The 15440-nt window shown below is 43.6% G+C and overlaps 1 protein-coding gene and 1 non-coding gene across 2 annotated transcripts in view; both read right to left on the reverse strand.

Moving 5' to 3' along the window:
• Positions 1 to 15440, reverse strand: part of Tudor-SN (Staphylococcal nuclease domain-containing protein 1) — a 294602-nt gene that overhangs the window by 198351 nt on the left and 80811 nt on the right. Inside the window, exon 6 of the mRNA XM_080278226.1 lies at positions 13319 to 13410. Within this exon, the coding sequence (XP_080134352.1) occupies positions 13319 to 13410 (92 nt within the window). The remainder of the gene's footprint in view (positions 1 to 13318; positions 13411 to 15440) is intronic.
• Positions 2182 to 2300, reverse strand: LOC145407321 (5S ribosomal RNA). Its single transcript, XR_013898684.1, has one exon. It is a non-coding gene; the product is annotated as a 5S ribosomal RNA (ribosomal RNA).

The raw sequence follows: 15440 nt of genomic DNA on the forward strand, positions 1-15440 counted from the left end.
GTTGTTTTATTCGTGTTTTCCTGTTTTTTTGTGGTGCTTATCAGGTAGAACAAACATCGACGAAAAAGATGACATAGGTTTCATGGCAGTATACTGATGTTTGGGTTCTAAGACAATTCACCATCAAGTCTATTCACCATCAAAACATGGACGATTCCCTATCATTCTATAAATATACTTATTACTGATTAATTAATACTTCAATAACTAATTTTCAGGGGGATTTTATAACTCATATAAGTAAAAAACTTGTGTACTGTAATTGCTAAATAAACTGGTATGTAAATAAATGACGGGAAATCGTCCTGACGGAGAATTGTCACTGACATTCCTCCCTTAAGTTTGTCCAACACTTTAACTTTCTCTGTCAGCAAAATCACTTTACGAGTCCGTTTTGGTGTGTTACCACATGCATCACTAGCACTACACATAGGCCCCATGTTGGCAGACATGGCAAGCAATCAATGGAAGGCAGAAAAATAAGCCACAAATACTGATACGCGAGTCACGCACGGTTCGACCGTCGGATTCAAACTGACTGTGTGGTGCGTGATAGACCGACCTCCCCCCCACCCCACACACACACATACATATATGTATGCACACAGGCAGCAGGTAAGCATTTTTATATTTTATTGATTTCTCTTGTATATTAAAATTATTTATTTGAATACTCCAATTTTATGTTTTAATTATTGTACAAAAAATTCGTGGATAACCAAAATCGCGTGAAAAAAGTTCACGTGAATTAAGGGCTTACCTGTATGTATATATATATATATACATACATACATACATACACACACAGTTAGAGCTCGATTAACCGGCATCCAATGCATCGGCACATCCGTATTACCAGAACACAAATACGATCCGGCACGGGGTTGAAAATATTCTGGATGCTGGTTGTTGCTGATTCAAATCACCCTGTTCCTTCTACTTCTTTATCTCATGATCCTGTTCCTTCCACTTCTTCAGCTCCTGACCCAGTTCCTTCCACTTCTTCAGCTCCTGATCCAGTTCTTTCCACTTCTTCAGTTTCTGACCTTGTTCCTTACACTTCTCCTTCTCCACTGTCTAAATCCTCATCTCATGATCCTGATGATCCCCCTATAATCCATCATTAGTTCTGTACAGTACAGGATGAAGAAGTGTATGCAGCTAAGTTTTCAAAATTATTTTGGCCTGTAACATATGCTAAATTTTTCTTTAATTACTTTTGGGTAATGTTTGCTGGTTTGTGTTCAGTCCTGTACAATTTCTCTTGCTGTCTTTTTTGTGTATTGTAGTGTACCTATACTGTATCTAATACTGAATAATGTACTTTATGAAATAAAGTCCCACGTTTGGTCCTATTTGGTCCTATTTCATTTGTTTGATCTCCCAGAAAATTTCTAAGAGTAACAATCGGTTATCCGAAAGATTCCATATCCAGAATGGAAGAATCCCCATGCATTCCAGTTAACCCTTTAACCGCGGGTATTGTTTTGGTCTAACTGTCCTCTCCCGCGGGGGTTTCAGCCAAATGTAAACAAACCTTTCAACCTTAATAACTCTGCACAGAATAAAGCTAGAGAAAAAAATAAGGTACCATTAGAAAGTGCTAACCTTCAGCTTTCCATTGATGTAGGTTTCATGACTTTGTTGACTTTCACAGGACGGGCAGAGCCGTTAGAAGTGAGGGGTGTAAAATCACTATTTTACGCTCCACACACCAGTACCAAATGCCAACCACTCTCTCATAAGAGTAATATAAACATATATGAACACTGTACATACGATAAACACCCACTCTGTGTTCACTGAGGTAGGTAAAAGGCACTTCACTGCGGCTGCGCCCGATCTTCAGCTGCGCCTCACTTCACTGCGGCGTCACCCGCTCACTGACGTTTCAGGCGATCTTTTCATTATTTCTAACTTCTAATATTATTTTACATATAATCTGGGCAATATACATTATATTTACACTGCACTTATTACTATATTGCGTCACTGTCGCATCACAGAATTACACAAGTGCCGCAGATTCTCTTATTACAATATCACTTATTATTCATTCATTCATTCATTGCCAGACGCCATGTATCCCAAACGGGGTGGCCAATGGCTTAGAGTTAATTGTTTTACAGGGAGGGGCACTAATCCTCCACCAACCCCACTTGACACGTAGGGAGAACGTTATGCCAACAGCATCTGGTGTTCCCAGGCGGTCACCCATCCAAGTACTAACCAGACCCAACGTTGCTTAACTTCGCTGATCGGACGGGAAGCGGTGTACTCAATGTGGTATGGCCGTTGGCTACTAGCCAATATTTACATTTTTTTCTAGGCAAAATATCCCTTATTACTACATTATCCATTATACAATTATTGGTAAAGCACATCACTGTCGCATCACTATATATCACTGTCACTTTCAGTATTTACTCAGAGAGTGGTACTTGGCAAAGCACGGAGTTACACATAGAGCGACTTGGCATTCCAGGCACTGGTGTGTGCTCATTTTTCTCGTCCGAGGCCTCCGTGTGGTGTTATGACATACTCTGCAGCGGCCCTGTGACAACCTGCCGCCTGCTGTAAGAGGCAATTTCACAAGCTGGTGCCGGCTCATGTAATTGCGGCACTCAAGACGGTCAGGTTGTGTGTCAGAGTGTCGCCTCGGGATCAATGCCGTCACCTGACCAAATCGTGCAAGCAGCTGCTGCACGACAGTCTTGGAAAACTGTCTCAGGGATGGTTGCCTTATGCCCCCGACTTGTGTCTTGTAGAGAATGAAGGCGTTGAGCATGCACATATCGAGCATGTGCAGGCAATGCTTCCTGTACCATCGGGTGTTTCTCCTGAGACAGTCGATTTCGCCAATCATCATAGCAGACTTATCAACAAGTCTCATATTGACATTGTAATCAATGACGGCATCAGGCTTCATGATTGGCTCTCCCGTCCTGTAGCTGACCTTCCCAGTTCTCTGCAGTTCCCCCTTGTGGATGGTGCTGATCATATTCACGACCTTCTTGTCATGCCACCTGATCGCCAGAAGCTTGTCTGACTTCTTCAGGTGAACATCTCCCTTGGATGATGATGATGCTTCGGGGAAACTTGGCCACTCTTTCCTATAGCTCCGTACAGTGCCAATGCCGTGTTCAGCCAGGTATTTGGAGAGTTTCGGTGCTGTGTAGTAATTGTCTGTGTACAGCACGATTACCACCAAGATACCTCTCCATCAGCACTTTTACAACGGAGCCAGAGAAGCCAAGGGGGTCTTTCCTGTTCACGTCCATTGTACTAGCAGAGTAGATGACAAAATCCAGGATATACCCCGTCTCACAGTCACACAGCACAAAGAACTTTATCCCAAAGCGGTGGCGTTTGCTGGGGATGTACTGCATGAATTTGAGACGTCCTCTGAACAATACCAGGGATTCGTCTATGACGACTTTCTGCATAGGCCGGAAAAATCGCATAAATCGATCCCTAATCCTGTTGAGAAAATCCCTCACTTTCCACAAAGGGTCAGTTTGGGATGGGTTTGCACTGTCAGCGAAGTGCAGGTATCCTAGCAGCTGTCGGAACCGATCCCGTGACATATACTTCCCGAATATTGGGATAGTAGTAATGTCATCCACGAGCCAGTACTCCTCCAACTCATGTCTCTTTATATGGGGCATCAAAAACATTAGTGCAAAAAACACATACAGCTCTCTGATTCCGACAGGCAACCACGACACTTGCTTTGGTGAGCCAATAGGTCCCAGCCCTTCTGCTGCACACTGAGCTGCATACCTATTGGTCTCATCGCTGACATGCTGCACGATTTCATCATCCATGAAGGCCAGGAAGTAGTCCACAAAGTCATCTCCTGCACTGCATGGAAAGGCAGGCTGTATTCCAGCATCTGTCATATCAAACAGCGGATTGTGTGGCTGAAAATCTGCACCGTCAGACCAAACAAATGCATCAACCTTCTCTGTGCGTGCTTCAGTGGAAGTGGCAGGTCGCATTGCACTCGTTTCCCCGTGAGAAGGAGCTGAGGTGGAGGCAATGGGTGAGGCAGGAGGTGAGGCAGGAGGTGAGCGGGAGGGGGGTGAGGCAGGAGGCGAGCGGGAGGGGGGTGAGTGCGGGGGTGGTGAGTGGGGGGGTGGCAAGGGTGAGGGAGCTGAGCGCGGGGGCAGGCGGGGGGGGGGGGGGGGTTCTGACCTGGTGCGTGGTGAAACTTGACCCTTTCTTCCCCGCTTATCACCTCGCTTATCGCCCAGCTTTGCCCTCCAACTGCCACGCATCCCCTTTGTTCTAGGCCGGCCTGCCCTGCCTGCACGGCCTGCCTTCCCTCGCTTTGCAGGCTCTGGGAATTCGTATTCCTCAGATGATGTAGACTGAGGAGAGGGCACGGCAGAAGATGATGATGATGTGAGGGCAATAGGGCTAGGGGAACGGGAAATTGATGGGAAATGCTTACTAGGGCCTGGTGTGGGAGACGTAAGTCTGCGCTTCACTCCCTTCCCACATGCAATACCAGTTTTGCCCATAGGCGCCTTCCCTTTCCCAGAGTAAGTTGGGGGTGGTGAGGGGGAAACAACACGATCACTTTCATCACTGTCACTATCAATGGAAAAGGGTTCACCACCAATCACTGCCAAATCGTCACTGCTTGCTGTGAGTGTGTCACTTTCACTGCCACAATCAAGAGTAGTACTTACAGTTTTGTCCAGCTCTGTTCTAATTTCTGGAGTGCTCAACCCCTTCTGCCTCGCCGTAGGCAGTTCCTTCACCAGTGTAGAGGTAGAAGGCACACTAGCACTAATCACTTTGAAGGAGGAAGCGAGCGACGATGAGTCGGGACGGAGCGCCATTCTCACGCACAGAGCTGGACAGATACTGACTGATGCGGGTCAGGGCAGGGGTGGGGGGGGGCCCCCTCAGGGTTGGAGGAGGAAGGTGTGGGATGGCTGGCGTGAAAGAACTCGACAGCTACTCTTGCGTGAGACACTTTGCGTGCAGGAAAAACGCGCAGTGTTCAAAATATTCACGATCATTCCAGAATGACACCCGCGGTTTGGTCCAGTTTTGTCAATGTCATTCTGGAATGACACCCGCGGTTAAAGGGTTAATCGAGCTTTTACTGTTTATATATACAGTGCCCTTTCACAGTGAATGAGTTTATGGGTGGCAGAAAAGTTTGTTTAATGTGAATTTGTTCACTGTGAACAACATATGAGGTTCCCAGCAGAGTAGGAGCTTACACGCCTGAGTTGCCAATTTTGAGTTGTGCATGGTAAGTTTCTGTGCAAGTCCTCCTCTATCAACGTGGTGAAACAAGTCATAATAAAGGGTCCATTCTTCAGCTATACATAAGGTCGAGAGTGGCTTGCTTTCTCCCTCCCAAACCCACTGGAATTGAAGTCAAGTGTTTGTATGGGGACTTAGAAGAACCTGTGAAGATGACGCTCCAGAAAGGTCGTGCTCAAAAGTACGATGCTGCAAAGTTCAGTCTTGCAAACTTAGTGCTCCCTTTAAAATATCCAAATCAAGTTATGATGACTCCAGAGACTCTGAAAGACCTTAAGGACCTCACATTGTATGTACCACAAGCTCATCAGCCCTTCTTTGAGGAAATATTCGTAACACAGCAGCAACTGGAAGGTGGGGACGTCGCTGGGGACATGGAGTCTGACCCAGATGATGACCTCTTGGACTACTAGCTCTCTCTGTCACTCAACCCTCATAAGCATAATGGCCTTGTTGGATTGGTGAGTGTTCCCAGAATAAATGCTATGCTAAAAATTTTATGTATATGTCTTTATTGCATTACCGTATGTTTTTATTAAATTGAAAGGCTCATGAAAAAGTACCGGTACGGTACTTCTTAGTTTTCTACCTATCTATCTATCTATTGTCATACGCCTCAATCCCGTATGGGATGGCCACAAACAAATCGCCTCCACGTCGCCCTGTCCCCCGCCATTTCTTAATTTTGATTTATAAAAATTTGCTAAAATTCAACTACAGGTAATAGGATTAAGTTAAAAAAATTTAAAAAATTTTCTTGCTTTCACCTAAGAGGTTTATTTGGTAACATAATGTTGAACTTATGCGAATGTTTTCTATGGGTCAAGAAAATACAGTAGATATGACTATTTAATTTCTGATATAATAAGAATTTCTTTTTTTATATATTTTTTAGAGTATGACTAAACAGAACTTGCCCAGAGCAATAATTTGGTGTATCACAATTAACCATTTGTCAAAACTGTGTCGGTAATTATTGCAAGACTTTAAACATTAATAATCTAATTAGCTATCATGGCACGTAAGCTCCTTCTCTGCTGGCAACCTCATATCTTATGGGAAAAATAGCATATGGGCGGCACTGCTCCCTCAAAGTCACCTTTTGAGCCAAAGTGATGTATTAAAGGACACATTTCAAACACACTGTGTAGAGATATATTTAATATGAAATACATGGTTATTTACCTTAAATGGAGCAGATGCCAGTCTTGACTGGCTTGAATACAGGTGGTTATGAAGCAGGGAGATACACTTAGGGTGTGCCACATCACCTTCCACTCCTTCATTCCCGTCACCAGTCTCGCCTTCATCACCTGATTGAACTACTTTCCCACATGTGTCTCTTCATTCACTTCTCCCCCAAACCTTCAAAGTCCAAAGATGAAAGCACTGACATCACATCATCATCGTCTTCCCCAGGAAGTGTAGCAGATGATGCTGAGGCAACTGGCTCCTGTTGTTCTTGAGTTCGGTAGTAGCGTGTCATAAGTGTTTGTTTTCTTAGGCCGACTCCTATGGGTGACTTTACACTCCCTCTTCTGTCTTTCATTCCTTCATTCTTTCCTCTTCCTTTTGCCTGTGGGTGACTCTACACTGAGTAAGAAGCCAAATGGTCTCCTGTACACCAGGAACCCAATTACTATGCTGGGTGGTAACCATATAACCAAATTTTGGCACCTGGTGGTTTAGTGGGTAATTATTGTGCTTCAATCGGATTGAGCTGGTGAAGGTTTATATCCAAGGGGTGGTTGGGGTTTATTGCTCACATAATGCCACTCAGGGCTGAGTGAGGTTGGTCACTCTCATCTTAAAAGTCAGGACCAACTACCTAGCTCCGGGCTCCTACACTCCTCATGGGGCAATGTAGGATTGGATGATGGATGTATTACCTTCCATATTGTGCCTTTCAATGTAATAACGAAAAGTGGTTTCTACTCCACTAAGCACTTCTTGTGTCCTATGGCAGCTGGTTTCATTTGCCTTGATCTCTTCTTTCAGAACATCCACTGCCGCTAGAATTTTACTGATCTTCGTCATAAGCAAATCTTCGTCCTCCACTGGATTCTGCTCAACAGGTTGCTCAGATCTGGCCTCTTGTGCAGCATCTACTACAGGGAGGAGGGGTCATCCAATATGGGAGATGGCAGTTATGGCCACCTCTTTCCCACGATTTTGTTCACTCGGGGTTCAACTCATTCATTATGGTCTTGTGGACCTGATTATCCCCTGCTCGTTCAATATTACTCTGAATTCGTTCACTGTGCGAGGGCACTATATACATACAGACATACATATACAGTAAACCCTCACTTTATTGCGGGGTTGTGTTCCAAAGGCACCCGCGATAAGCAAAAATCTGCGATGTATCGACACTACCCCTAAAATGGCTATTTATTGTCTATTAATAAGAAAAACCAGTACGGGTACTCACTGATGATGAATGAGACGAATTGAAGATGATGATGATCATGAAGTTCAGTACAAGGTGTATATTAGTTGTGCAGCTCTTGAAAGGGCGCCTATGATGACATTTCTGCGGGCGGTGAGCGAAACGTAAGTGTGGGAGGTCGGTCTACCACGCACCACACAGTTAGTTTGAATCCGATGGTCGAACCATGCGTGACTTGCAAATCGTTATTTGTGGCTTATTTTTCTGCCTTCCAGTGATTGCTTGCCTTGTCTGTCAACATAGGGCCTAAGCGTAGTGCTAGTGATGCATGTGGTAACACACCAAAACGGACTTGTAAAGTGATGTTGCTGACAGAGAAAGTTAAAGTGTTGGACAAACTTAAGGGAGGAATGTCGGCGATAATTCTCCGTCAGGACAATTCCCCGTCATTTATTTACATACCAGTTTATTCAGCAAGTACAGTACACTAGTTTTTTACTTATATGAGTTATAAAATCCCCCTGAAAATTAGTTATTAAAGTATTAATTAATCAATAATAAGTATATTTATAGAATGACAGGGAATCATCCATGTTTTGATGGTGAATTGACTTGATGGTGAATTGTCTCTGAACCGTGTGTTTGGGGTGAGTCAACTGTTCTTACAATAAAGAAGACAGAACGTAGCATACGGGACTAAATGGGAGTCAGTGTGGGCTACTGCACCAGACAGTGATGAGGTGTCTCCACCTATGCCTGTGAACTGGCTCAGAACCGTATGTTTGGGGTGAATGAGTCAACTGTTTGGACAATAAAGATGGCGGAATGTAGCATATGGGAGGCAGTGAGAGTTTGTGCACCAGACTGCTGAAGTATCTCCACCTACGCCTGTGCTTGTCAGGTAAACTGGGAGGTGCGGTATGGTGGTGCGGTGCGGTCCTGCTCCTCTCTTTGAGGAGGGCGCATCGGCAGCAGCCAATCAGCGGCAAGTAAAAATGTAAAGCGTGTTTGGATTGGCTACTGGTAAGGCTCCAGCCAATTGTGTGCCACCTACCAATGAGTCTGGGTATTTCCTCACCCCACGCCACGATTTCGCTTGTATTTTATCAAATATATTAGCCGATTTTTAATTATTATTTTAACACAGCTATTAATATTTTATAATGAATAAAGATGTAAAATACTGTAACCATATCCATTTCAGAATACATTACTGAAAATAAAGATGTAAAATATGTACTGTATCCTAAAAATAGCCGTAGTAGGCTTTGCGGAAACAGCGATGAGGCGGGGTTTCCCGCAATGTAAAAATACTTAGGTTCCAATGAAAATCCCGCGATAAAGTGAACCGGCAATATCTGAACCGCATTATAGTGGGGGTTTACTGTATGTATATATATATATAAGTAATCCCCCCAATATCCGGACGCCCATTTTCCAGACAACCCCAATAACCGGACATTTTCGTCCCGGGATCCGATATTCCCAAAATGAGCCAAAAACCGCAATAAATTAGAAGAAAATCCAACTTTTTCCCGCTTGTAATTTGAAGTTGGCGTGCGCGGCGTGGGCCAGCTGTGTTCTGGTGCGTTGTTCCGCTGATGTCCAATAGAGTGCCCCTGCATCCTCCCTACATACCGCCCGTCTCTTGTTGTGTGCGCACGCTCGTCATCATGGCCACCCACGTGCTCACTTTTGTGGTGGTGCCTTACCTGCTGCTCTCGTGCCTCTCTTTCGTGTGTGTGATGATGGCCCCACCGCCTGAGAAGAGGAAGAGAGTGGTTTTGACTCAGAAGAAGAGGGAGATTATTGGACAAGGTGGATGCGGGATGGTCTACCTCACGTATCCTCCGTGAATTCAACCTGGCACGATCTACTTTGTTTGATATCAAGAGATCCTGCGACAAACTCATGCAGTACACGGCTGACTTCTCGTCGAAAAGCAAATGCAATGTGGAGAGGAAGGTGATGTATACTCCCAAGTATGCAGAAGTCGACTGCTCTACGTTGATTTGGTATCGACAACGTGCTGCTGGTGTGATGGTGCGTGGCACGGAGCTGAAGGCTACTGCTGAGAAGTTCGCAAGGCTTCACGATGCCCTAGATTTCAAGGCATCAGAAGGTTGGCTCTTCGTGTTCAAGTTACGACATGGCCTTACCAACCGTAAGTCTCATGGCGAAGCTTTGGACCCCAACGAGGATGGAGTAGACGAGTTTCGGCAGAAGGTGAAGCGCTTGATCGACAGGAAGGGCCCAACTCTCGGTCAAGTCTACAACGCTGACGTAACTGGCTTATTCTATCGCTCTTTGCCTATGAACACTCTAGCCGAGGAGACGGAGAAGCGTGTACCTGGCCGCAAGCTCTCCAAGCAACGGATATCTGCTTTGTGTTGTGCCAATGCTAATGGCATGCACTGGCTCAAGCCAGTTATTGCTGGCCATGCAGAGCAGCCTCGGTGTCTTCATGGGGTGATGGATGTCCTTCCTGTCGTCTGGTACCATTCTTTGAAGGCATGTTTCACAGCCCAGATCTTCAAAGACTGGTTCCACCGCCATTTCGTCAAGGAGGTCATCCATTACCAGACGGAGAAACTGGGAATCCCACGCAACCAGGTAAAGGCCCTCCTCGTCGACAGTGCACCTGCTCACCCATGCGACAAGGACTTGGTGGCTGAGAATGGGCGCATTAGGTGCATGTTTCTGCCACCTAATACTACTGCTCTCATCCAGCCAATGGACAAAGGAGTGATCGTGGCGAGAAGAGGCTGTACCGACAGAAGTTCCTGGACGAGGTGAGCGTTGTTCTCAGGGACGAGGACGAGCGCAGGGAGCAACGGGACACGCGAGGCCAGAGGACTTTGGAAAACATTTGCCACTACAACATCAAGTCTGCCATCTACAACTAGGCAAGTGCATGGAAGGAAATCCCTGTCAAGACTCTAGAAAATGGTTGGTCTCGTCTGCTTCTTGGAACGTATGTGGAGCACGATTTCCTAGGTTTTGATGTGGATGACTTCCATGCGCATCTACGTGCGCATGGAAACGATGTTGATGTGGACAAAGTGCATGAGTGGTTGGGTGACAACGAGGGCGATCCTGGGTATCAGACCATGTCTGATATCAAGATCGCATCTTCAGTTGTAGGTGAAGATTCCGACGAGGACGGCGACGATGATGCGGACTCCTCTCAGCGTGACACTACTCCAGCCATCCCCAAGCCGAGCGCACTCCGGGAACACCTAGATTTCGTTCTGGACTACCTGGAGCACCCGGATGCAACAAGGAGATGGGGCCCTTGGGACTTGTGGAGGAAGTGAGCGCTTTCAGGCAGCGCATCATTAATCGTCAAAATCATCGTTCCTTGCGTCAATCAACGATTGACAGCTTTTTCAGGCCGTGATCCCCGCTGTGCGCAGCCCTGGCTCCACTCCATTGCCTCCCCAAGACAGACCCTCAAGCTCTGAGCCACAGCCCAGCACATCAGGCACGGTGGAGTCAACACTCGACGTGAGTTTGCGCCTCTCTTCAGAGTTGTCTGCAGTGGGTAAGCCATCACCACGACCCAGCGACGCACCCCTAGGTCACCTCATGTGCTACTCTCAGACTCTGACAGTGATTAGATGCCAAGAACTTCTCCACTAGACCATACGGGAATTTACAGTGTTGTGCGTTGAAAAAAAAAAAAAAAGCGCATAGTGTTAAGGAGTTTGAGTTCTGAGTGAAAAGAGAGCTTTAATTGACTGTCAATGTAATGTAAATTAACATGAGTGTGTTTTGTTTAGAAAATGGTTTTATGAGTGGAAAGACTTAAAGTGCACAGTGCAACACTTATTTCATTAAGGTACAATGGAGTTCAAGTAAGACAAGAGTGCGCAGTGTTAAGAGAATGGAATTCTGAGTGCAAATGATTAAGTTCTGTGCAAAACTTCATGAACAGTGTACTGCAAGCACTTCAGGAACCAGTCAAGGAGCCAGGGACTTGTTGTAAGTACCCAGAATGTTTAATATTGTATAAACCTACCTCTAAAACCTCATTTTATGGTTCTTTTGCATTTATTTCAGTCTTTTATGTCCTGTAATGGTGTGATTTGGGTCTTAAATAGGTGCTATGCATGTCCAGAGGGAGTTGTATAGGTGTTTTTCTGAGTCAAGGTCCATAAGTACTAGTCCAGGAGGCTGGGGCCCAATATACGGACAGGATCACTATCCGGACATGCCTTTGGCTCTATTACATTGGATATTGGAGGGATCACTATATATATATATATATATATATATATATATATATATACATAAAAAGGTAGACATTTGCAATAATAGACTAATATGGGGAAAGCTAGGTCTGCTAAAGCCGACAGACCATTATTTTTGCGGGTCCCCAGTGGGATTTTACGCATGTTTTAACCTCCTCGCGCACAATGACGCAAAACGAGTCAAAATGATGTTAGGCTGAAGAGGAACCAATGACACACAATGGCGCAATTGACAGTGTTGGTCTGAAGAGATGCTGATTAGGCAATATCAGAGAAAAATATTCACCATAAATTAAGTTTTAGCATGAAGTGCGTCAATCTTTGCTGCATCATAGGGGAGGGTGTCCTTTTAAAGGCCAACACCCTCAAATAGTCAATTTTCTCTCGGCTTTCAGTGGGGGGGGGGGAGTACGTGCACGTAATTTTTGGCAATTTACTCAAAAACTATTCCGACAGCACCACATGAAAGCTTGTGAAAATCTGCATAATACCGTATGCTTAGCTCTTGCATGGTGCATGCAAAATATTGTGGTAGGGGTTGGGAAGTTATTTGCACTGTGGAAACACATTATTCTCACTGCATTTCAGTACTTTCACTGTACTTTTATTCATCAGTTCTGTGTGCTTTTATTAGCTTATTGTATAGCATAAACACCAGCGAGAATGATGGTATAGAATTTATACCAATATAGCCTACTTCTAGGGCAAATAAAATCCATGGGAATGTTTTCATTTGTGAATGAGCCTAGGCTGCCCTTGCAGCATTTTCTCTGATCATGTCATACAAACTTACAGAAAATTTTAGGTGCTCGAAGGGGTTAAAATAAATGAAACAATGGCATATTCTAGTACAAAAAATGAAAACTACAGCAGACCCATTTTACACTAACTTGCTCCATAATATCACCCTTTTGCAGCTTACTTTACATCCTTGCCATAGCACTTCTTCATTACTAGTACAGTCACAAGAAGCAGACCAAAAAGGGCTTATGATGAGATCATAGTGTGTGGACTCACGGTCACAGGACTGAATGTGGTGAGCCACAATAAGGTGACCAATACAAGCAAGCATCGTGAAGCCTACAAACGAACAAATGAATGATCTATGTATATACTGTACAGTATCGATGCCCTCCAGTTTAAAACATCTATCCTGAGCTGAGTGAAATGAAATGAACCAAAACTGAATAAAATGAAATTAGACAGGAAGGGTAAATTATGTATGGGATCACAGGGTTGTAGGGGTTTACATACATATATATATATATATATATATATATATATATATATATATATATATATATATATATATATATATATATATATATATATATATATATATATATATATATATATATATATATACATACATGAAAGTGATTAACAGTACCTGGATTCCGTAAAGTATCTGGCTTCATCAGCAAATGGTTCACTGCTGCTTTTATCTGGCTTACCCTCAGCATCTAGTTTATTCATGGGGCACTGCAATGGGAAGATGTTATTGAATCAGCACCTTTTTACTGTACATAAAGAAATTTAATACCCTCAATGTTAATACATTCCTAGGACACCACAAAGTGGAATGTTATGATCATCTGCAAATGGTTCTTTCCAGTTTGTTTATATCACCTTTAACCTAAATGCTGTCCTCCGAACTTTTTGGCTATTACACTGCCTTCAATTATTCCAACTATAGGGTGCTACTTTGGCTTGTTATCTACGTGTCATGAAACTACTTTGGTATGCGATCTACACTTTATATTGCGATCTACGTGTCATGAATCTACTTTGGTATGCGATCTAGATGGTTAGAGAGTCTGAAGCATGAGTGGAATGTCTGTTCGAGTGTCAAAGCTCCGGTCCCGACTCAACAAGATACATGTGGCAACAGCACACTTCATTCCAGCATAGACATCAGTCTCGACAGCTTTGGTATGTTATCTACAGGCTAGTTACCTAATTTCCAAAGATTTGCTTGTAATCTACTTTGTTACCTAGATTTCAAAGATAGGCCAGTCCTTTACCTTTCTTAATTCCTAACCTCCGTAAATCCTCATTTATATTTCAGTCATTGACACAGCCCTAGCAAAAGAATTCTACACCGAAATCAGCGACGAAACTAAGGCACTGGCATTTTTAGCTGATGTACGTGCTGTTTATCGCTAGAATATTATTAACCCCTACACCGCGGGCATGTTTACCGATGTTTTGCGTGTGCCGCGGGGTTATTCGGGCTCCGACAGACTCTCAAAAAATATTTGCCAAAAATCAGTTATTAGTCCTAGAATATTAAAATTATATATGCTTATGGCTCATACCTTCAGCTTTCTCCTAAAATGTTTGTTGAGCCTTCGTCAGTTACTGTAGGACTTGTGGAGACCTCTGAAGTTGGGTAACGAAGTCTCCACTTTACAGTTCCCGACAACCCGTAATATGATTACCACAGCCAGATATTAACACTATAAATACTACTCTATGATTTTCTAGTAGTTTGGGATCCATACTCCAAAAAAAAAAAAAACACTGTGAAAGCAATGAAAATCATGAGCGCGTCTGACCGCCACACTTCCGCTAGTTCACTCTTGGTACTCTGTCATTTATTATTCATAAAACCCCTCACACTTTATATTTCTATAACTACATAACACTTATATATATCTACAGTCTTTATCCATAAGTTTCCTTCAGTAGTATTAGTTTATTGCCACTGTAGGGATTCAATTTCTTTCAGTAAAATACGTAGCATTCACTTTCTCGTCCTGTATACTGGCATTGAGAGTGAATGTCACTTTCATCTTCACTCTCATAACTCATAGTATTCAGACATGCTATAGTGAAACTTTCACTTTCATTACTCCTAGGGTATATACTCGTATTCTTATAATACTACTCATTTACATTTCTATTTACGTTCTCTATTTTATTTACGTTATTTACATTTCTATTTTATTTACACTGTGTTATGCACTGTCACTTGAAGTAACTTATAAAACTATTTTCCATTGTTCACATATATTTACATTCATTACTTTCACTTGCTGTTTACACATTATTTACACATTATTTACAATTCCACTTGCACTGTTTTACTCAATAGAAAGATCGTAGTCACTCTTTTATCAATTGTCAGCCCTTTACCTCTTTCCACACGAGGTTTAGTAGGGGGTAAAGGTCACAGGGCCCTTGCATGGGGGTGAAAAAAGGCCCTGAAGTCAGCAAGAGGATGAGCCGTACCTCCTCTTCGGAATCTGAGAGAGAACTGATAGGAGGGCCGGCCCGGGTTGAGGCCTACTTGAGGGTTATTCAGCACTACCAACGTAGCTCTTGAAACAGCTATGTATTTCACTGAAATGATTGGCAGGAAATCTAGACAATACATTATAAATTAGGTAGTTCCAGGTGAATGTAAATATCACTTAGGCTTCTCCCTTCCCTCCTTATATGTATATTTATTACGAAAATAGATTATATGGCATATTTCAAGGGGAAAAAAACAGCGAAAATTAGCGAAC

The sequence above is a fragment of the Coenobita brevimanus genome, chromosome 72 (assembly GCF_032717465.1).
Source record: "Coenobita brevimanus isolate Jiangsu-jjx chromosome 72, ASM3271746v2, whole genome shotgun sequence".
Classification (NCBI taxonomy): domain Eukaryota; kingdom Metazoa; phylum Arthropoda; class Malacostraca; order Decapoda; family Coenobitidae; genus Coenobita; species Coenobita brevimanus.